Here is a 23,474-nt window from a genome sequence, read left to right on the forward strand (position 1 = left end):
TATTTTCTTGTGCGAAACAAACAAATGCCAACGGTTCGATCGTGCACTCATACGTAAATTAATACTCAACTACACAACTAATAACTAATATAGTCATATATATATAATGTCGGATTCATTATACTCAACACGAGAAGACCAAAACAATCAAAGATTTGATCAGCTAGCACACACCCTCCATCAATTTAGAACCACAGTAAATAACGACATCCATGGCTCCATACAGCAAGAAAACTCAATCTTGGACTCATTAAGTGACAACTTCAGTCTGTTAATGGTTCTGGTTAAACGAACTAGTGGAGAATTACGTACTGTCATGAATAGAAACGCAAGCTTGACGAGAATCGTGGGGATGATCTTGCTTGTATTCTTTATAATCTGGATGTTATATAAATTTAGATAGGCAAAAATATACTAACTACTACTACTACTTCTTGTTAACTACATCAGAACCCAATCTATAGTTACCAATGGCATTCCCCCAGTTGATCTTGGATCGAGTGATGGGCAATAATCTTCTCAAGTTCTTGAATTGTTGTTGGTTAAGGTCGTTGAATTGGTCAATGATCTTCAAGGTGACTTTAGTTTCGGAATTACTAATGAAATTGACAATATCGCTGGCACTACCACCGACTGATTCACCGTCCAACTTTTCATCCAACTTCAATCTGACATTCCCATCTTCATAGTAATGTATATCTAAATTGACCGTTCCTGAGATTTGTCCATTTTGAATGGCGTACTCACTCTTCCATTGACCGGTGTAGAAATTATCAGGATTCAATCTGCGTCCAATGATAATGACACGGACAACATCACCAGGGATAACCGTGAACGCAAACTGAGGGTAGTGATCCTCCCCATATGTTTCCAATTTTTTGACCAATTCATCAAAATATGAAGGATAGTCGGCGTGTGCAGTGTACAGCTCTATATCAATAGCCTTAAAGCTTTTGGTGTCAATGTTAAACATCTTCTTGGAGACATAATCAATATATTTCGAAGAATTGGCGTCTTTATTATATTGACTGGCAATATATCCCGAAAACACACTGCTGTTTTCATTAATGTACTTCTCAAGAGCTTGGTCAATACTTTCATGAGTCAAAGCAGAAAGACTGTTGTTGATTTGAGGCAATTCACCTGGTGGCGAGGTTTTGACTAATGAGTCAACCAATTGATTTAATTTAACTGACATTGTATGTATTGCTTGCGGGAGCTAACTAGGTGGGTCCCTCGACTACACTTGAAATCCGCACTGAAAAGTTACACCCATATGGATCGATTTGGTATATGCAGGACCACAACACACTAACCTGATCCCATACATACAATACGATCAGATTAAGTTAAGTAGAGTTGTTATATGTAATAGAATATATAAGTACACATTCACGACAACAAAAACGCACCAGCTCCTTCCCTAATGGCCTGTAATAACTTCTCTCGCATAACATCTTCGCTGGAATAATTGGGCAACTTCAAATAATTAGCACAGGTCATTACACTAGGTAAATAGTCATCATCCTTCAAATCATCCTCGGCATGCTTCCTTACCACAGTTAATGGAGGTCTTAATGCTTTGAATCCACCAATCGGTAATTTCGGTGCCCCGGTTAAGAATTGGAGGAATGCTCTTTGTTCATCGTGGTTGAAGTTCACAAGGATATTAGTCAAGGACTTGATGGATTGTGATTCTTTCGAGTATCCATGATTAGCATTGATCGAAGAAGTTAATGCATCAAACGACCAATCTTCTTCAGCGTTACCAAAAAGCTCAACTAATTCTTGAGGCGAGAAAATGACCAACGAGTTGATGGGGAACACCTTGGAAAACCCCTCCATGAATGCTTTGATCTGGTGAATTATTCCCGTGTACAACGTAGCTTCAAGGATTTTGCTCACGTAAAGTTCAAGATTGTCGGCAGTTACTTGGGTTTCACCACCGTTTGGAATAAGTTCGTACTCGGGATTACCGGGCAATTCAAAATATATAGACAAGTCTTTAATAGTACATCCATCAACAGTAATACCATCACGATGTTCCGGCTTAACGTCAGAGAATTGTTTAATGTACTTGACTAAATGCTCCACAGAATCAGCCAATGCTGGATCGACAATACGTAAATTGGCCATGGTAGTGAACTTCTTGATGGACTTGGCGTTCAACTTTTGCGCATTACCCAACAGGTTCAACAATTGCACCAACTTCAAAAACACAGGATTGAAGTTAAAATCAATAATACGTGAATCCAACAACGCCCTAGCGATAAACTTACCCAAGATCGAAAAGAAGTACACCATTTTCTTGCCGTTCTCACTGGCAATGCCCAGCTTATCCATAGGAACAGGAAACAACCCATACTTATTGTCAACATAACCCTCGCTATCACTAGGATCACCATGATCGCGCCACATCTTCAACTTGCGCTTGCCAAACTCTTTCGAGACCGTAGAGTAGAACTCGAGAGTAGGTCCCAATCCTGACCCAACTTCATCAAAATACTCAATCTCTAAAATGCCTGGCGTGGATCCGTATAATCCAAGCACCTTGACGGCGCTCTGCAACATCATTTGACGGGCGATTCTCACTTTATGTCTCGTTGGTCTGCCTAACTGGTGGTGCTGTTGGCCTTGGGTTTGCTCTTCGTTTCCTTGATTCGTTCTAACCTGCCATTGGTGAATCAAGCGAGAGTACCCAAATGAAGTTGACTGCAAAAAAAATATTCTCGTCTCCAATGGGAATATAAAGGGGAATTGTTTAGTAACATGAATGCTCCAACCGGGCAAGGTCCCACTAGCTACCACCAATGGCTCCTCCAATTGTCGATTCAACTTGACCGTCAATTTCCAGTTTGTGAACTCCTTGTCGGGTATCGATCCATTAGCTTCATTCATGTAAAACATAACCTTGAGCAATTTCAAAATACTCATTGTGGTCTGATCATATACCCAATCTTGATCGTACGAGATCACCACGGGACTATCCTTGACTTCAGAACTAACCTTCCTATAAGTTATGTTATGAACAGTGGTCCATATTCTGCTTGGTTCGATTATTTGATCAGGTTTATTCTGCAATGATCTATAAATGGCACCATAAATAGTAGTTTCATTAGGAATCACCTCACCATTAATCAAAAATTCAATATTGATATCCGACTTCTTCTCTTCATCATCAGAAAATTCTTCCATGAATCTAAACCTCTGTTTCAAAAATGCAAACACAGACTTGAAAGTAGCAATGGCATGTACCGATAAAATCATTGTTTTCAAATGGGTAGGTATCTTATCCTCACCCTCGCACGTCAACTTCAATCTGATTTGATTAGCTAAGGCGTGGTTATGTTGATTAGTATTAGTTCCGGCAGAAACAACATCAAATGATTCTGAACGAGTCAATGCCTCTTGAAGCTTTTGCACAAATGCCTTGGCGGGAACTGTGTCCGATTCAAAAAATACAGCAGTGAATGCACGATTGCAAGATGATTCAGATCCTTCTTCTGACTTGAACGTGGTTGTTAATGCTTCTATCAATCCCGAAGAAATCAATTCAAAGCTTGAGATTTGGACATTGTCAATGAGGGCAAACTTTAATTTATTCCATAAGTCAACCCATTGTTCGAATGTGAATGACTTAATCAATTTCTGATCTTGAAGCAATTCTTGAATCTCAATCAATACCTTCATATGTTCGGGAATGACCGCATCACCGCTCTTCATAGCGAGATACAATTGTTCAATCTCATTTCCAACGGAGTAAATCCGAGCATATAACCTAGCAAGGGTCAATCTGGATTCATACTCCTTAGTAACTTCGGTGTCGATGTACTTGTTGCTATAGGATGCAGATATTGAATGGACAGGTGGCCCAGTTTCGTAAAAGTCATCATCAACATTACCCTTCAAATCACTCAAAATCAGAATGATATCCTTGATCAAACCCTCTCGTTCAAAATTGGAAATGAATGCTGTTCCATGCGATTTTTCAAATATGGTGCGAATAATCTTGAATGATGCAAGTAGAAGTGCGTTTGCATTGATCTTGTTGATGTCTTCTGGTTCGCTCCTTACTGGGTGGGCTGATTCTTCTTCATCACTTCCTTCCATATCTATATCCTCCCATTGACTGTGACCTGCGAAATCAGTATGAATAGTTAATTGACATTGATTAACCACTGACGACAACAAGCCTGATATCGTAGCAACATCGTGGATGACAGCAAACTCTTCTGCTGGGTAAATCATTCTATACATGTTGATAAACCCCTTTCTTCTAATATCATAATCCATAGTTGCTTCAAAACTGATTATAAGAAATGACCACACGTCATTAACAAACTGCCAGTAATCATGGGGGATAATCTCAAGACACAATTCCTGTCTTGATTTATTGATCTCTTGTCTTTCTTCATAGTCCTGGAAATTATCTCTCAAGAATAATGCATTTTCCGGGGCATATGTTATGGGGAGGAGGTATCCAATCAAGCTGAGAAACTGTGAGATTAAATCTTTAGGAGCAGCCATAATCGATTCAATCGTCAATTTCTCTGATTCTTCATTGTCAGTTTCTTTTCTTCCGTACTTGTTCAATGATTTTGTGATGACTTTTCCGATTTCACAATCACAAATCAATATCTTTGAAACCTCCACACTTACACTGGTAAGGATAATCAACGATTTGATTAAACTAAGACAGGATGCATAATTCAACTTTTTCCCTTTATTATCGTTAGATCCCTTGTTGCAACTTACGCTAATCACTTGTGTAAGCTCAAGCAATAATGGGCCCTTATCGGAAAACAACTCATTCAAAAAGTCGGGTTTATTCCTAAAACAAATGATAATCCTCGAAATAGTCAACCATGCATTCTCAACCACAACTTGATCTTCATGAGTTCGAACAACGTCGGAAATTCCTGTAAATGCCTCTTTAACCATGGGGAAATTGGCAATGGAAATATTAGTGCAACAGTTGGATATGATGGTCAAACACTTGCGCTGGGCATGTATGGTCAAGAAATCCAAATATTGTAAACATGTTAATCCATTGTTTGAAATAATACTGTTATGAGATATCGGATCACGAGAAATCATTTCGAGTGTCTGTAAAACTTGCTCTGTCAAGTCAATGTATTTTATCTCTACGAGCTTATGACATAATGCCCGGATGGCGTTGTTATTGAGGGCATCATGGATGAAATCTTGGTTAACTTCCAAGAAGTTGTACAAACATCGACAGGCCACTAGATGCAATTCTAATTCTTCTTCCAATTGTGGGTCTTCCATGATATTGACTAAGCTCTTGGCCAATTTGTTTGCTGGGATCAAACGTTCAGCGGTGATACCATTCATCATAAGAAGACGTTCAGATAGTTCATTCAACGATTCAAGCATGATGTAGGTGTCTTCCCGCTGGTTCAAGTTGTTAATCAAGGCGTCAATCTCACTGTTTCCTTCTCGTTCACCAAACATCATTCCGCCGCCCATAAGTCTCTGCATAACATCAACAAATCCACCAGCGGTACCACCCGCAATGGCGCCGCCTGGTGTTGTTTGATCGCCTTCTCTTCTGCCAGATAATGCGCCAATAGCACGCAAGAACTCGGCACGAGGATCATCGTCGTCTTCATTGATATCCTCTTCCTCGCCCTCATTGGCATTGTCAACCTCTTCAAAACGGTCGTCATCATCGTCATTCCCTCTTCTTCCACGTAGTTGCAACAAGCTCTGCAAGAAGGTAGCCGGCTCAATCATATCATAATCTTCGCCTTCGTCATCATCGTCGTCGTCGTCATCGTCATCATCTAGGCCTCCTTCCTCCTCCTCGTCTTCGCCGTCGTCTTCGTCCTCCACTTCACTATGCTCAATCTCAATATCGTCTTCTGGGATATACAGGGAATCGCTGAATGGCTCATGACGAGTTCGGGTCTGGGCCTGGTGCGACAATCGTACCAAACTGTCGTATTCATCTTCATCATCGGTGTGTGTTCCTAGTGGTATGTTGCCAGATGTGGCGGACGGGCCTGGTGCGCCTGGTGCGCCTGGTGCGCCTGGTGCTGTTGTCTGGGTTTGGTATTGGTTTGGTTTCTCGTTTTGCGGTTTGACCATGGTGGGAAAACAACAGATGCAACTGGTTAATTAGCGTATAGTAGTGATTGTTGATCTGATATGGAGATGGTATGGGTATGGGAAGGTGTACCCAGGAATGTTTACTGTTTTATGTGGGTCGACTAAGTTTTAAGTTTCCTATATAATTTTTTTTTGGGCTAAAGGCGTTGCAAGGGGCGATCAGGTTTGTCTGGTGGCGAAAAATAAATCTTCACAATGGCAGGCTATGGATGCCGACTGCAAACAAATGCATATCTACCGGCATATTGTTCGTAATTAGGAAGAAACACAATGTGGCTGCATTTAAGTGAATGCAATGTTGTTGTTCTATTTTACAGTTGTTATCACTTAGTGTGTCTAAATAGAGAACGAACCCACAAGACTTGAGCCCTCGCCTACCAATATATTAACAAGCACCATCTCTAACAAACGGATTATCAAAGGGATACAAGGGATGTACCATCTCTACAATAACACCCCCTCGCAACGCACAACTAACCAACCAACCAACCTGCTTGCTTTGTGGAGTAATTTATTATGCTATCTGTAAGGAGTCGCCATTTTTGCAACTCGACAATCTTCACGTGACTGAACATTTCTCCCATACAATAAATTTTCCCCCTTCACAATCCAGACAACCACTTTGACTATCCAACCTAATCCATCAGATAATATGTCCGATTGGGAAAAAGTAACGAGCGAGGATGGTCAGGTATACTACTACAACTCAAAGACCAATGAAACTAGCTGGACATTGCCCGAAGAAACAGCTGTTGTAACTGGCAGTCAATGGGAAGAGTACACCACCGAAGATGGCAGGACATACTACTACAATGAATCAACAGGGGAAACCACCTGGGAGAAACCAGCCAAATTGGAGACTAAGAAAGAGGAAACTGTCGCCAAGGAAGAGGAATCCGAAGCTGATTTGGAATTGGCCAACAAGCCAGTTGTTCTTCCAGCCATTGAAAAAAAGGAAGAGGAGGGGGAGGAGACAGAAGATGCAGAGAAGGCTTTTGTTAAGTTGTTGTCTGATAACAATGTTGATTCCACCTGGGCATTCCAAGCAGTCATGGAGAAATTCATAACATTTCCTGAATACTGGAATGTTCCCAACCCCTTAAAGAGAAAACAACTCTATGAAGAATATCTAGTGTCCAAATTCCAAGATGAACTTTCCAATAAAACATTACTCATTGAAAACTTCAAAACTAATTTCATCGAAGAATTAAAAAAGTTGCAAGAAAAGGAGAGCATGGACTATAATACCAGGTGGATAACTGTACGAAAAGTGCTTATTGACCAGGACAATCCCATATTCAAGCATGCAATATTACTGGATTCCGAGTTGGCACAATTGTACTATGAATATACTGATGACTTAAAGGCAGAACGCAACTCGTTTATTGAACAGCAGAAGGAACAAGCATTGTCTGAATTGGAAGCATATTTGACCCAAATCAACCCCAGTCTAGTAACCGAATCAAAAAACTGGCAGGAATTATACGACAAAATCCTCGTTGACCCGAGATTTAAAGCAAACAAACATTTCGACATCTTGAACAAGGTGGACATATTGACGCTATACGAACAAAAGATATACCCTACAATAATAGAAAACATACGAACGCAAATCAAAACAATCGAAAAACAAAATTACAGAAATGATAGAAAGGCAAGAGATAATTTCAAGACTTTACTACAAACTTTAAAAATCGAAGCGGTTACTACATTCAAGGACGTCTTACCTATTCTAGAAAATGAGGATTCCTTCATTGAAATTTGCGGTAGAAATGGATCGTCTCCTCTTGAACTATTCTGGGATATCGTTGATGAAAAGAAGCAATTGTTGAAAGTCAAGAAAGATTTGGTGGAAGGTGTACTTCTAGACCTCAAGAACCAAGATCCAGAAGCAAACTCCATGGAAAATTTGTTAAAGTCACAAGAAGAGTTGATAAGTAAACTTTCCCAGGTTAAAGATGACAGGTTGTCGCTGTTTGATTTCAAAGAAACCCATGAATTGGAAATGATTTACATATCTTTGAGAAATGAATTCGAAATACAAAAAGAACAAGAAAAGAAACGGTTCGAGAAAGCATTACAGTTGGCTGAGCATGATTTTGGTGAATGGTTGGCTGATAATTATGAACAACTTGACATTATCGGAGAAGAAGAATCCAAGTTGATCCCCATTCAAATTGAAACCACTTCAATTGGAAAGATCTACACGTTGACTGCTAGCATAGATTACCAAGCTGTATCTGACCAATTGACGCAACTTGATGGATACAAGAGCATATCAAGCCTTGCCACGGATAAATCAATTGATTTGGTGGATATTGCAAAACGTAGTCTCCAAGAATTTGTCAGGATAATGACAAAGAGAAGTTCCAAGAAACGTACTTTGAGTCTGAGCGATCGAGAGTTTAAAAAGTTCAAGGCTGACTCTAGTGTATTGTTGAATTACTAATATAGAATGTAATATTATCTTGTATTGTAGTGTAGCAAGGTCGAGGTCGTGCGAAATTACCAAAATCAATTTTGCCTCAACCCTCCTTTTGCTCGGTCAATGTGGAGCGTTGAAACAGGACGGTACAACCGAGCCAAAGACGCCAACAACAATACAATCAACCTATCACCATCCCAACAATGGTATGTGCTACATGTCCATCTATTCAATTGATACACAAAAGTTATATATATACTAACAGATTGCTCTAGTCCCAATCGTTAAAACCATATTTAACCGCCGTAAGAGCATCATTAACTGCAGCCATTTGTTTACAAGACTTTTCGTCGCAATTAGTAGAAAGACACAACCGACCTGAAATAGAAGTTGACAACTCACATGACCCCGAGTTGATCTTGAACCCCATGGTGATTGCCAGAAACGAAAATGAAAAAATCTTAATTGAGCCTTCAATCAACTCGGTGAGAATCTCGATCAAAATCAAACAGGCCGATGAAATTGAACAAATCTTGGTTCATCAATTCACAAGATTCTTGACTTCCAGAGCAGAAAACTTTTTCATTTTGAGAAGAGTCCCAATCAAAGGCTACGATATTTCATTCTTGATCACCAATTTCCACACCGAACAAATGTTGAAGGACAAATTGGTCGATTTCATTATAGAATTCATGGAGGACGTGGATAAAGAAATCAGTGAAATGAAGTTGTTTTTAAATGCAAGGGCTAGAGTGATTGCTGAGTCGTTCTTGATTCCTTTCGATTAGTATTATTACATTACTATTACATAGTTTAAATAAACAAGAATTCGTTATACTCTTAAGCCTCTCCTCGATGGGGTGTATTGGGGGTGTTGCCACTTTGTACACTTCCTGGCGTATTATGTTCATTGACAATACTGCTTGTTCTTGAATTCAGCACTTGTCGTTGTTTGATAACCTCCTTGGGTGAAAGAGCATTTGTTAATGGTGAATGAGCAAACAGACCCTTGGATTGTGGTTGTTGATTATGAGGCGAGTTTGTGGCAGGATAATAGTTTTGAGGTGAGTTATAAGGTGATTGGTTAGTCGAGTCGTTGGACTCTAATTGCGGAGCCATTCTCATTCGAGGTGTAGTCTTGCCGTTGTATGTACTTGGTGTTGATCTGGGTGGTGGAAACGTCATGGCAGGGTTCTGTGGAAGTTGTTGTTGTTGTTGGTGTTGGTCCTGTGGCAATTCATAATACTGTTGTCTTTGTTCAGAAGCATTGCTCATAATTTCCCCATTATCATTGAATCCCGGTAAACGGCTTAATATCAAATCCAACTCCGTCAATGACTCAGCAGCTTGGTCAAATCCCTTAGAAGACATCTTTAAGATCCATCTATAATTGAAAATCTGATCTCGATAGAAATTAGACTCTTCTCTAGTTGGTGCCGACATAAACAATATCGTAGCAAATATTCCAATCAACGTAAAATTAGCTGACGAGAAAGAATGCCAGAACGAATGGATATGTTCAGGCTTTAAATCCCTAACAAACTCAATCGACGCCATTATTCTCGTCTTGGCTGCTCCTCGACACACATTGACTAACTCCATAGGTGGTGGCAGTCCATTCTTGGTTTGTTGATAAATCACAGTTATAATCTTTCTGTGCAACGTCAATTCTGTGGAAAAGTATGCAAGTTGCAAATATCCATTCAGACACAACTTTCTCGGTTGCACTGATGCCATTTGCAATTCGGCCGGTAACGAATGATACCAATTCCGTAGTCTTAATTGTAAAGGTTTGGCAATACTGAGCACCTGGTTAACTTCAGTTATTTCACTCATGGCTCGCATGGAGTATAAATGATTAAGCATATCGGACAAAATCTTGCCCAACTCAATTAAATTCATAAATATCTTCTTACCGTTTTCAGTATCTGTAGAGCCCTCTTTATCTCCGTCATCCGGGAAATCCTCCTCGTTTAAAGGATCAACCACCCAATTATTGTCATGGATATGCGATGGACGAGAGCATCTCAACGCCAACCATTTATCTTCATTGTAAACGGCCCACGCTAATCGTTTCCGCAATCCTCGTTCCCACTTGGGTAATTTCCAATTATGGCAATCCAATCCAAGCCCCAATTCTTCTGATAATGATACAACTTGAGAACACAATATCCATTCAGAATAGTTAATGTCTCGATTGGGGAAGCTGGTGGGACTTTGATTGCCAGGCGGGTTTTGCGTGGCTTGATCGTTGGTTATATGTTTGCATTGAAGAAGTAATAACCCAGCCTGTACTGCACTTAATTTAGGTCGTTTTAAAATCTCTTGTAAATAATTGTTCAACCCGATTTTCAAAATGATCTCCACGTTAGGTTTAGGGAAGCGGTTTAATTGTGGGTCGTAGTCCCACCATTGGATAGCCAAGACGTAAACAGCTGCTAATAATGGAGCACTGAATTCACGGTGGGTTCGGGAATACTTTTCTAAGAAAACTTTCTTGTGGATTATGGGGTATGATGGATGAATTATTCTAAAGTATAAGTCAATCAATACCTGTCCGTGAGGAGATACTAATTTTTCAATTGTGTCTACATCATTGGACATTGCTTGGTATGATTGCGGTGATTGGTCGTCTTTAAGAAGAAACTGTACCTTATCGCTGACTTTTCTTAGGGATATTGAATTGTTTATATGTAATTGTTCGACTTTGGTGCCCTTGGCACTGGTGGTTTGTGAGTCCATGATTAAATTAAGTAAATTGACATCGTACAAATATGACGTTGGACCAACGTAAAAACTTGATCTGGGGAACTGCAAAGTTGCCTTCTTCTTTGCCAATGGATTGCTTGGATATTCACCAGGAGTCTGTATGACGGAGTTTGGAGTATCACCTGCTAATATAGCAAGATTGGGATTTAAGTCACTTCTTGGTCTCTTTTGCGATGATTCATTGCTCACTTGCACTGCATCCATATCTATTGGTTTCCTCTTTATTTGTTGATTATTATTATTGTTGTTGTTGTTGTTATTATTGTATGTACAGCTCAACTGTTTTGCTTCACATTGGACACAATTGTTGGTATTGGGGACAATCACACATTTGGTTTTTCTTCTCCGACATTGATCACATGGACGACGTTGCTTTGCCTTTGAGCTGTCTGAAGCATTTGAATCACTGGCGGCACTAGTCACTCGTTCGGGAACTCCCCTCATACTATCAAAATGATCATTCGGTAGTTGATGGCCCTCCGGTTGTATGTTATGTTGATATTGGATGCTTTGCATTATTGAACTTGGGTTGCTGGGAGCCATGGCATTTGTGCTTATGTTAGTGGTGGTCGTGGACGATGAGACTGCGGCAGCGGCAGCTGCCAAGTCGATGTTGTACAAATAATCTGAAGCTCCGGGGTCCATAAGTAAACTATTAGCCCATTGAGAATCCATGAAATTTGGTGACGGGTGTTCGAAATTGGGGCCCCCGCTGGCATGATTATAGTTGTCGTTTCTGTCGTGGTGATTATTTCCGTATTGTGAGTTATGTTCGGGATGATCCGTCAGTTGATCCCTGTCGGTACCCGACATTGATGGATTGTGGAGGGCATTGCTGGTGTTGTTGTTGTTGCCGCCTCCACCTGCTTCATACTGGGACAGCTTTCGTGACTCCTGTTCATGATCGTTATTATTCATTGTGATTGCTGTCTATGCATAGGAGCAACCTTCTCTATATAAATCTATTTCTAAAATCCGTAAGGTAACACTAATCCCCGACTGTGATTTAGCAATTAAAGTTGGTCGTAAAAAAAAAACATCCCGATCTTTTTTTACACAGAGAAGAAACAGAAAAAAAAAATGTGGAAAAAAAAAGATATGGCTGTTCCTGTATATAACTTCAACATATCGAAAGATTGGCCGTATGGACAAAGTTGGTGTGGAATCTTCGTCTAGCTTGTTAGGCATTCGTTAGATATGTTTATACGAGTATCATTGTGCGGTTTTGTGTGCATTTGGCAAGTGTTTTTTAGCCACTTTAGGTAATACAATCCAAAGTTGGAAGATCCGCACTTGATATGTAGTCTGACATCACAGTCACGGTAGCTAAGTTGAATAATTTACACGGTCCTTAGTTGAAATGCGCATCGATGCACCGTTGCATATGCCAAGAACACAATATGCACACATACGAGCGCACACCAATTTCTGGTTGGTAGCGCTGGGTGGCTGCTGGTGCTGTTGCTGGTGGAGACTAACTCTCCACCCCGCCGCCACGCCGCCTATTCATAATTAAACAATCCAGATACCAGATTTAGATTCTGGTACACATTGTCATGAAAGTTAAATTCTATTTGGCCGGGCTGATCAACCATTTTAAGCTTTGCACTGAAACCTTAAACATCAAATAAAACAATGAGTAGGAAAAAGAAAAAGGCAGTGTGTTACTTTTGATGTAAGTTCATGCAATGTGACGTGAGATCAAACATGTTCTGCACCACCGCGTGCCGAATGGCGGGGGTTATCATCTCTCTTACCTATGTTTACCCTTTGTGGATCAATCGCTTATCCTGCAGAATCAACATTGAACTAAAAGGTTTTGGTTTGAATATTTAAGCATTTGAGTGTAAGTTAAGCCCGGATATTCGCAAGGACTCTGCTGTCTATAAATTATAGAACATTCCCGGCTATTACACAGGTTTGCATGTCATGCCCACTAGAAATCACCCAATATTCCACTAGTTGTATCTCTGTCGTGTAGGGTCCAAATCATATACAAGTGTTTATTATTGACATTCAAGCCTCAAGCTATAACAACAACAACAAAAAAAAAGGATCAGCTTTCAAGTTAGAGTTTTTGGCTGCCAGATTTATTTAAACCAAAACATACAACATTACACTCCTTTATACAAGCTTGGATTTCACAGATACATCTATCATTTTCCATGAATGGTGTAGATAATAGTATCCATGGTGGAAAACGAGGACTACCGCCGACAGGACCTCTTGCGGCAGCATCTTGCATTCTCTGGGTAGGAGCTGTACCCTATGAGTGGGACGAAGAAACTATAAAATCGGTAGTATGTGGACTGGGCAACATCGTGGATGTTAGAGTACTATTCGATTCTCCTGTCAAGAACAAGGGGTTTTGTTTTATTGAATATGAGACACCATATGATGCTGTACGTGCTAAGCGTTTAATCTCCAAGATTGCCATAAAGGCATTGAATGGAACAAAACGACTCCGAGTAGAGATCTCCAAAGATCCTCCAAAATGGACAGATCCAGCTCTACATGAAAGACCAATTATGCAATTGAATAGAGGCAAATTACCTGAAAATGTTAAGCTACCTTGGGAAATGACGACCGCGAGTGAAGGAATATCTTCTAAAAACGGGGATTTTAATACACATCCAGGAATGAAACGGACGTGGTCTAAACGACGAGGAGCCAAACGAGGAAGAGGAAGACCCTTTACAAATATATCCCAAGTATTTCATGTTAATAACCTAAATCATCAACCGATACAGCTGGGTAATTCACGTTTTAGCAATAAAGTTGATATAGAGGAATACAGCTACCCTGAAAACAAACAATATGAGGACCTATTTGCACAAACCGATTCTCGTGGTAGTAATAAAACGATTGACTTGTTTCCACCAGTTAATGTGCACCATAAAGGCAATGATGAAAATTTGTTTGCAAATCGGGTGTCTCGGGAACAAGATGACGATCTATTTGCAAATCGAATAGAAAGTGGCGCGAATGATGTTTTATTTCCATTGGCCAACTCCAGTAGTATTCCACTTTCAGATCAAGCTGGTTCTGTCGTGAATGATAAAAGTGATAATGATCCTTCAGAAGCTAACCCCAATATTGACGTTGATTCATGTAGCAAGCATGACGAACTCAAGCAACCATTGTATAATCATAATCAAGTTCAAACTGATGAAATAAACCAAGCTAAACATACGCATGACGCTACCCAAGCTAAGCAAACACATGCCGGCCATGGCCCCTTAAAACCAGATATAATAATATGTAATAACAATCTGCCATTAGGAATACAGGATCAAATTAAAACCGCGGAGTTGAGAATAATGTTGAAGTTGAAAGGTTGGCTACTGAAATGCAAGCTTGAACCTCAAGAGGATATCCCACAAACAATATTAGCAAAGTATTTATCAGAACTGTCTACATCCTGGTTGGGTGACATATGCCGATTTTTGTTTCTCAATTACAATAAGCTTCGAATTTTCCAGGAACAGGATCCAGAATATAATACCAAACTGTCGTTGTTTCAATTCTATTTACTAACTTTTCTGCAGGGTCGAGCAAAGTATTTGGATAATGAGATTCATGAGAAATTTTTCCATATCTTCCTATCTATATTGTCTACATATAAGAGAGTTTACAATGAAATACAATATGGTTATAATTTTAAAATTCCATTTGGGATAGATGTGGATACATTTGCTGAACATATCTTAAATACAAAAGAAGATGAGGAGAGATTACAAGAAATGCGAAGAATTGAAGCCATTTATAATTCTGGGGAAATGACCCATGATTCTCATCTAGCGGTTACGGGGAAACCATCACCAATTTTAGCACAAATACCATTACCACCACCATTGACTCCACCTCCTCCTCTGTCTACACCACCGTTACCACATCCACCGTCTCGACAACCACTGCGATCGCTAGTACTCCCTCCTCCACCTCCACCTCCTCCTCCGCCACCGCTACCGCCACAGGAAGAGATTGACTCTAGCAGTGATGAATTTAATCAGAGTAGAAAACTTGAACCATTGGTTTCTTCATTAAAGGAAACCAAGAATTCTGAAATAAGAGGTGTATTAAAAGATACAGTTGTTGTTGGTGCTGGTGAAGTTTTGCCAGATTATGATGAGGTTTCACATATAGATGAGTCTCAAACTAAAAGGAGAAAAACTACAACACAGATTGAATCTGATGATAGTTTTGAACCGGAAGCTGAAAACGCAAAAATTGCTGAAGAATCGGTTGGTAATGATCCGACTAAAGTCATTTCAAATACCAAAGAATCAGAAAGAGCTAATGATCATCCTACAAAATCATCCAACTTTCCATATTTACAAAATCGAAACGGTTCAATTGATTCTACTAATGGAGCGCAACCACATACCTCACCTGATTTAAATCTAGAAAAAAGTTTGGAAGAAAGTTTCCGAACCACTTTGAAAAGAATTCAGTCACCGCAGGATGAGCAAGAAGTACTTATTATCCAAGCAAGAAAGGAAAGGCAACGAAAAAAGAATAAAGAATTGTTGAAACAGTTTAATAAAAATCAAACGGAAGTACGTAGGCATGGTGAAGTTAGACGATTTAAGGAATCATGTAGAGATAATCATGATGATACTAGAGTTACTAGACGACACTCTGATGAACATATTGGAGAAAAGAGTCCTGTTCACACACGTACACCTCCTGTTAATGAAATGCTGTCTAAACGCGCTTTGTCAATGAGACGAAGTACTAGTCATAAGGAGGGAAAAGAAAAGGAAATGTTGAAACACAGACCATTTGGTAATGAAATTTCTCTGAGGCATTCAGAAAAAAGTCCGGATGCTGGTATTAGCAACGAATATGAAAAGGAGAAGAATAGAAATGAAGAAAAATCACAAGAAGTTATTGTCATACATGACGTTAAGTTGACAATTCAACAAAATTCAAAATCACCTGATGCTATTAATGAATCTCCACAAACTGTAGAAAATGCCCACGATGACGATATGGATGACCTGTTGATTGAAACTAGTTCTGAAATATTTGAACAACAAAAGCAAAAAAGAAAAGGTATTGTGATTGATTTAAGCACGAATAATGAATTGGGCATTGTTCAAAATGAAGAGACGGATGATGTTAATGCTGTTATAGCACCTGTAGAAACAGGAAATGAAATTTCAGATAAACTTTCAAACAAGTTAGACGATTTGTTGCACGAAACTGAAAATATGACACAAAATGAAAAAATTCGAAATCAGGCAACATACGAACAAAGTGGGAGCGAAGAAAATGTGACAAACGAGGAATTGCAAAAAAAAGCAACAAGTGACAAGGAAGATAGAAGCTACACTGTGGAATTAGTAGTTTGCCAAGACGATGCATCAGTTCAAGAAACAGAGCAGATAAATCCTATTTCTGGTGACACTTCGGAGCCGAGCTGCGGTAAAGCTACTGATGGTTCAACAAGTCTCAACACTGTTAGAGTCACATTATCACCACAGGTACATGATAATAATGAAATTGTAGGTGATGTTGACCAGAATCGTATAGATGAGGTAAGTCAACATCAACAATCCTCTACTGAAAGAAATGAAGAAGCAACTCTGCTGAAGCATCAGATTGGTCAGCTTGAACAGGCCGGCCAACCTCAGGAAGGAAGATCTGAAACAGTTATAGCAGTAGAAAAGCTACGGGATCAAAGTGAAAAAGAGAATATTCAGGCTTTGGAAGGGTACGGACAAGAACTAACTGACTTTTTCTCGTTCCTGCAACAAGGAAGTCAACCCTTGTTCGTAGCACCACCAGCACAACAACACCAGCAAGCGCATGTAGTAGATCAGCAAAGGAAATCTCTGGGAATTGAACAGCAATTGCAGGAGATTCGCGAGGCACAATTACAAGAACATGAAAAACAACATGTTGATATGGTACTGGAAGAGAAAGAACGGTTAGCACGAGTACACATGGTACAGGCGCAAATTTCTCAGTCACAGAGGGTAGCAGCAGCTCAAAAACAGACACAAAAAGAATATGAAAGATTACAGCAAGAGTTTTCTGTTAAAGCAAGTGAGGCAGCCAAAGATTTGCAGAGGCAGATAGAACTAGTGAACTTTAAACAAAAGCAATATTTGGAAGAATTGACTAAAAGGGCGCGAGCTGAAATCGATCAGATAAAGGAAAAACATCAAGCCTATATGAAAAGTTTGAAAAACTCGTACCTATCTCAAGCTGTAACTATAAATGCTGCTTCTAGGAATACTGGGAACCAAGCACCATTACCAACTTTCAACTTAATACCCCAATATAATCAGTTCCTGCTGGATAATAACATTCTGATGTGTTGGCACTCGGGTCAAACTAATTTGCAATCTTATCTGGTAGTGCCACCCCAACAAAATGCTCTTAATCAGCAGACTTCACCCAACAATACGAGCCTTGTACAACAACAGTCGCCAACTTTTGGTTCTTTTGTGCTTCCTTCGCGAGATGTAATGATGCAACCTACAGCAAGAAGTGCATCCCAACTTCCCCAACAAAATTTACCAAGATTGCCACAGGAGGGTGCTCCAAATTCTCAAACATCGGGTAAACTTTCATATCTTGAGAAAAGGTATAGATATGACTCTAGCAATGTTGGTACTAGTAGATTGTCTACACGAACATCATTTGCACCCCGACGTTCTCCTACAAAAAGGGAGGTTGTTGATGTTTACATACCTCCTGAAATTCATACTTTATTGAACTCTTCAAAATAAAGAATGCTATCTAAAGTCTTTCCTTTAGGTTGTTCCAAAACCCTTTGTCATACACGTTAGTTAATTCGTGTTCCATTGAATTTATGCAAGTTAAAGTGAAGTTATTGATGTTGGTGCGATTAATTAGAATTTCTTCACTTTTCAAACTCAAATAAGCTGGCTCCCCCGAGGAAAGTAACACTTGTTCCACAAATGGCTCCTCATTATTAACTGGGGGCTCGACTCTATATAAAGCCCTTAATCTAATCAAATGTTCAATTTCTGACCATTTGTCTAATTCATTCGTGGTAACCCCAAGATAAACATATTGTAAATGCAACCCGGTAAATAATGTTGTAATTATTATGAAAATAATGCATAGAATTAAAAATATTCCTGTTATTTTATTTGCATCGGTGGTTTTTGTAATTAATTTCCAAAATTTACTGATTGCATTGTTTGCACCACCGTTGTCTGCCCCACCAAGGTTGTGTCTGAATTGAAAAATTAGCGCTTGGTAGCACACATATCCACCGTAGCCAAGCATGATGATATTAGCAACCAAGAATAAGAGAAACCACTTGTAGTTGTAGTAACCTATGCAATTATTTACCCATACACAGTGATGGTCATATAATAAGTAGCAATGACCACATATTGAACAATGTTTTGATCGTGGTGGTTTGACTATATGACAAGTATTGCATGTCTTGTCGTTAAAAAATATTAGTTGGTTATTCTGAAACTTGTAGTTGTGAGGCACGGGTTTTTTCGAACTGACTACACCGGGATCGGAAAAAATTGCCAAAATAGTCGAGGAATAAACTAAAATTATAATGAATGTGATATCTGTTTTGTAGTAAGGTCCGATCATAGACGTGGTTACCATGGGGATTGTCTTGACTAAGAATTGGTAAATGCAAAATGTGACTACTGCAAGGTAACCTGATGGCACCAACCAACTCAACCACTTCAAAAGTTTTCCATTGGTTTTCCGATCTAGGTAATTATAGACGTGAGTTATTTGCTCAGTAGTCGTGAATATGGCTTTTCGTAGTTTGTGGATTGGAGTGTTTCTAAAACTTGGCAGGTCTCCAAATATTACTATAGCTGAAAGGAATGAACTGATAATAGTTATCCCAAGTATTAATATAAAGAGCATGGTTATGGTGTAATGTACAAAATAACAAGGTTTTAGAAGGAAATGGACCTTTTACAAGAGGGAGATTCCCCTTTCGGAAACCTAAAAAAAAAAATCACGAAAAACAAAAAAAAAGTTGAACAAAACCACGTATCATTTTGTATGTGTTACTTTGATATAGAGTGACTATGAGTTCGTACTTGTCGATCCTTGAGGAGGAGATCACGCATGTCCAAGAACTACTACAATCATTACCTTTCAATGCAGAAAAAAGAACAATCCCGTTTCTCGAGGTGTACAAAATACCTTATCATGAGTTTATAGAATTAAAGAATCATCCAAATAAATTTCCAATTGATGGGAACAAGCTCCTTAAACTCGGAATATCGTTGGGTAACCTTTTAAAGACACTAGAGGCTGAAAAGGAGAATTATGATCGTCAACAAACACAGCAACAAGTATTTATACAGAATTTAAACAAATCACGCGCGAACAAGCCCAAACCCACCACTGCAACTGCGAATGGCCAAGAATTTGACCCATTTAAAGAGAGTTCTGATTCAAATGATAATTCACAAATAAAACGACAGTCCGGCACCTCGGATGTAAGTTCCAATGCAAATGCAGCCATACATCCTTATCAAATTCGATTCATGATGAACCTTTTAAATATTCTAAAGAGCTTTGATATACGCGTGCCCAATCCCTACAAACCGGAAACAACATCTGTGGTCAGCCATTTATATGGCGATGGACCTACCAAAAGAGATAGTCTACCATCCAATTATTCTCCGGCAAATAGAACACCCCCGCGTCCACGTCCCTCGTCAGCCTCATCAGAAATTTCTCGGCCGGACTCGGTGGTAACATCCTCACCTATAAAACTCAGTTCACGACAGCTATCAATCGAGAAATTAGAAATCAATATTAATGTTGATAACATATTTATTTACAAAATCTTGTTGAAGATGATTAGGGAGATCTATCTCCGATTAAAGGAACATTTCCAAACAATTGAATCCCAAGGTATTGTTACTGATACAATTTCCAAGAATGATTCCGATGAAAACTTTTCAATATTTTCCCTGAACTCAAATAACTCTCAGGAGAATTTACTCCCTGGTAACGATGAATATCTACGTGTGTTTCATCAAGTGATGAGTCGAATTTCTTATGGAATATTGGAACCTTTTATCCTTATGATTTACCACGAATTGGCTGAAAAGAAAATCCAGGATTCTTTCACAGATTTGATTGAAAGTTTGTAGGAGCTTTTTTTATATAAGTTGTAGATTAACTAGCTATGGGGTATACAATATATATATTTATTTATTTACTACTCTTATTTTTATGCCTCTATTTAAGATATAGACCTGCTATATTCCAACATACCACCATTTGGCAAACCTTCTCCAAACAATTTTACTGAATCTTCTTCCAAGCACCTTACCAATCAAGGGGAATATGACAAAACTAACCAATGCCTGGATTTGTTGCATGCTTTCTTCCCATTGTTCTTGGGCCGTCAATGAGTACTCCGACGAGTAGTAGGATGACTCGGAGCTGTTGTCGTCAATTTCAGAATCATTCTCAATGTCTGAATATTCGTAGTTTACTATGTCAGTAGCTTGTTCAAACGACATTGTCTTGTGATGTGTATGGTGTGTTATTCCTGTTTGCCTTCAAACTCCACACTGTAAAAAGTGTTGCCAAACGAAAAATACAATCGTAAGAGGAACGAAAATTTTACATAACAAAAAAAAAAAAAAATTTACAGTAAATCTGTCTTTCGCGATGCTGCAACAGCATCAATGTTTAGAGCAATCCGCAGGCTTGTCATGTCTGAGACGATAAACGTTGAAGACTACAATATCGTTAAAGAAGGCAAAGCTGAAATTCTTGCTCCTAAAGAAGATAAAGTTTTCTACAACCACATCCAGCAATTCAATCGTGATTTATCAGTGTTGGCCATCAACGCTTATTCCGAACTTAGAAATGAAAAACAAGCTTCCAAACAAGGAGCCAAGAAACGTAAATTAGACGGCATATCTATATTAGAAGCACTTAGTGCTACGGGATTACGTGCAATTCGATATGGTCATGAAATACCTCTGGCATCTAAGATTGTTGCCAATGATTTGCTTCCAGAAGCTGTCAAATCAATTAATAGAAATATTGAATATAACAAGTTGACCGATAAAGTTAGAGCCAACCATGGAGATGCAATCAAGTACATGGCTTCAACGAATGAGAAGTTTCATGTGGTAGATTTAGATCCTTATGGAACTGCCGCTCCATTCATTGATGGAGCTATTCAGTGTATACATGAAGATGGACTTTTATTAGTTACATGTACTGATGCCGGAGTTCTTGCTGGTTCCGGTTACCCTGAGAAATGTTTTGCATTATATGGAGGAAACAATTTTGGAAGTGCTTATATTAACAGTGAATGTAATCATGAAGCAGGAATCAGATTGATTTTAAATCTGATTGCTAATACTGCTGCCAAATATAAGAAAACAATTGAGCCATTGTTATGTTTATCTATTGATTATTATTTCAGATTGTTTATTCGAGTCAAGACAAGTCCAATAAATGTCAAGAACCATGCTCTGAAAACAGTATTAGCATATGGGTGTAATGGATGTGGTCACAAATTAATCCAACCTTTAGGTGCACACAAAAAAGGGAAATATCTGTACCCTAAGGTTAGTCCAGGAGTTGCTTCTCAGTGTGAATATTGTGGTGATTCGTTTAACTTAGCTGGTCCAATGTATGGATCTAGTTTACAAAACCACGATTTCATTGATAAAGTCCTTGCTCTTAATTCTGCAGCTGATACTTCGGTATACGGAACTTGTGAACGTATAAAAGGAATGTTGACCTTGGCTAAGAAAGAATTAGACTTACCATTTTACTTTAATTTGAATCATTTATCATCTATGTTTAAGTCACTGCCTATCTCGATCGATGAGTTTGTCAAGGCATTAGGATCATTGGGCTATCAAGTAAGTTTGACCCATGCAAAGAGGAATTGTATAAAGACAGATGCCCCTTGGGATGTTATTCTTCAAATTAACAAAACTTGGATGGTTGAACAAAACAAAAAGTATTTAGAAACACAGTCCAAGAAAGAAGAACTGGAACTTAATAATAAGACAAAGGAAAAGATCAATCGATTAAAAGAAGATATAGCCTATAATGCCAATTTGAGTGAAAACTCCCCTGGGGCAAAGATCCTATCTAAACTTCGTGACACTAACTTAGAAGTTGACTTTCACACTGAAAATGACATCAGTCTTGAAATTGCAAAATTGAGGAAAGTTAAAATGGTTAGATTTCAAGAGAATCCTACCAAGGACTGGGGGCCTAAAGCGCGTCCTTCCAAAAAGTAAACAACCCTTTAGCGATTCTATCCGAATGACATTTCCAGCAGACGGCATCTTCTCTGGTTGTTCGGTTAAATAGTCTAATCTATATACTTTGATTGCGCAAAATAGCAACCAAAAAAGAAACAGACCGTTAAGAAAAACCCTAAACTCAAGTACTGTATACAAGTATGCCGGAGGGATGTAGTTCCTAAAATCGGAACGCCCCCGAAAACAAATAGATGAAAAACAAAAATTTTTTTTTCTTCTTCCAAAAATGTGTGGGAAGAAAATCTACGATAAAAATTATTAGGATTGTTCATTCTCATCCCCTCTCTCCCCGCTCCCGCTTCTCCTATCCCCTTTGTTAACAGACAGTGGATGGACTTTTCCGCCCTTTTGAAGAAAATAATAAATTGCTGTCAAGAATATATGATTACGTACATTGTTTTTCAACTTTGTGTGGTTACGGTTTAATTTTGAAAAAAAAAAAAAAAAAGAAAACTGGCTAGTTTATTTGGTAACTGGATATCGTTTTTTTTTTTCGCCCTCCACTGAAATGCCACACGTTTTCATATGCAGTGCCTCGGAATATGAAATTAAAGGATATTTTGACCTTCCTAAAATAGCGTGAGTTCAGGTGGCACAGCATCAACCCTTTTCTTTTTAATGCTGGTTACGAAACAGTGAAATCTCATGTTGAAAATTGTTACGTAGTTGTAGAATTTTCTAGAGTAATTTTATTTGTAATATTTTTATTGCCTCATATTTTTTTGCCGTTTGCTTGCTAATGTGTGTAAATTTTGCTTTTTTTTGCACGAGGGTAGCACCCTAATTTCCCTTGCCATTGACCGTAAAAATCATTTCTATTATACGTTGTGATGGACAACCTAAGTAATTTTAGTTTATCCGCAAGG

General features: G+C 38.9%; 10 protein-coding genes across 10 annotated transcripts; 6 read left to right on the forward strand and 4 right to left on the reverse strand. All coding sequences in view use genetic code 12, as the record gives it.

Moving 5' to 3' along the window:
* Positions 1-9: 9 nt before the first annotated feature.
* On the forward strand, positions 10-4,095 carry SFT1 (Sft1p; the record flags this gene model as incomplete). Its single annotated transcript, XM_007374032.1, has 2 exons — positions 10-1,518; positions 3,886-4,095. The coding sequence occupies one exon, from the start codon at positions 107-109 to the stop codon at positions 401-403; it is 297 nt and encodes a 98-aa protein (XP_007374094.1).
* On the reverse strand, positions 10-6,111 carry SPAPADRAFT_149502 (putative ubiquitin-protein ligase; the record flags this gene model as incomplete). Its single annotated transcript, XM_007374033.1, has 2 exons — positions 10-5,855; positions 5,922-6,111. The coding sequence occupies 2 exons, from the start codon at positions 6,109-6,111 to the stop codon at positions 1,393-1,395; spliced, it is 4,653 nt and encodes a 1,550-aa protein (XP_007374095.1).
* Positions 68-1,238, reverse strand: SPAPADRAFT_59946 (uncharacterized protein; the record flags this gene model as incomplete). The annotated part of the gene is made up of 1 exon (XM_007374034.1): positions 68-1,238. One exon carries the CDS (start codon positions 1,196-1,198, stop codon positions 428-430), a length of 771 nt encoding a protein of 256 aa, XP_007374096.1.
* A 650-nt stretch (positions 6,112-6,761) lies between the features above and the next one.
* Positions 6,762-8,597, forward strand: SPAPADRAFT_149506 (uncharacterized protein; the record flags this gene model as incomplete). The annotated part of the gene is made up of 1 exon (XM_007374035.1): positions 6,762-8,597. The coding sequence occupies one exon, from the start codon at positions 6,785-6,787 to the stop codon at positions 8,579-8,581; it is 1,797 nt and encodes a 598-aa protein (XP_007374097.1).
* Positions 8,598-8,716: 119 nt separating this feature from the next.
* Positions 8,717-12,955, reverse strand: DAL81 (Dal81p; the record flags this gene model as incomplete). The annotated part of the gene is made up of 2 exons (XM_007374036.1): positions 8,717-8,763; positions 8,834-12,955. One exon carries the CDS (start codon positions 12,242-12,244, stop codon positions 9,398-9,400), a length of 2,847 nt encoding a protein of 948 aa, XP_007374098.1.
* On the forward strand, positions 8,761-9,345 carry ARC19 (Arc19p; the record flags this gene model as incomplete). The annotated part of the gene is made up of 2 exons (XM_007374037.1): positions 8,761-8,763; positions 8,833-9,345. 2 exons carry the CDS (start codon positions 8,761-8,763, stop codon positions 9,343-9,345), a joined length of 516 nt encoding a protein of 171 aa, XP_007374099.1.
* A 536-nt stretch (positions 12,956-13,491) lies between the features above and the next one.
* SPAPADRAFT_65646 (RNA recognition motif domain-containing protein) lies at positions 13,492-19,324 on the forward strand (the record flags this gene model as incomplete). The annotated part of the gene is made up of 1 exon (XM_007374038.1): positions 13,492-19,324. The coding sequence occupies one exon, from the start codon at positions 13,492-13,494 to the stop codon at positions 18,067-18,069; it is 4,578 nt and encodes a 1,525-aa protein (XP_007374100.1).
* Positions 18,080-19,210, reverse strand: SPAPADRAFT_135163 (palmitoyltransferase; the record flags this gene model as incomplete). Its single annotated transcript, XM_007374039.1, has 1 exon — positions 18,080-19,210. One exon carries the CDS (start codon positions 19,208-19,210, stop codon positions 18,080-18,082), a length of 1,131 nt encoding a protein of 376 aa, XP_007374101.1.
* A 13-nt stretch (positions 19,325-19,337) lies between the features above and the next one.
* Positions 19,338-20,882, forward strand: SPAPADRAFT_59950 (uncharacterized protein; the record flags this gene model as incomplete). Its single annotated transcript, XM_007374040.1, has 1 exon — positions 19,338-20,882. The coding sequence occupies one exon, from the start codon at positions 19,378-19,380 to the stop codon at positions 20,455-20,457; it is 1,080 nt and encodes a 359-aa protein (XP_007374102.1).
* A 98-nt stretch (positions 20,883-20,980) lies between these two features.
* Positions 20,981-22,856, forward strand: TRM1 (tRNA (guanine26-N2)-dimethyltransferase; the record flags this gene model as incomplete). Its single annotated transcript, XM_007374041.1, has 1 exon — positions 20,981-22,856. A coding segment is annotated over one exon (925 nt), but the record flags the coding sequence as incomplete, so codon positions are not given.
* Positions 22,857-23,474: the final 618 nt, after the last annotated feature.

This window comes from Spathaspora passalidarum, assembly GCF_000223485.1.
Source record: "Spathaspora passalidarum NRRL Y-27907 unplaced genomic scaffold SPAPAscaffold_2, whole genome shotgun sequence".
Taxonomy (NCBI): Eukaryota; Fungi; Ascomycota; class Pichiomycetes; order Serinales; family Debaryomycetaceae; genus Spathaspora; species Spathaspora passalidarum.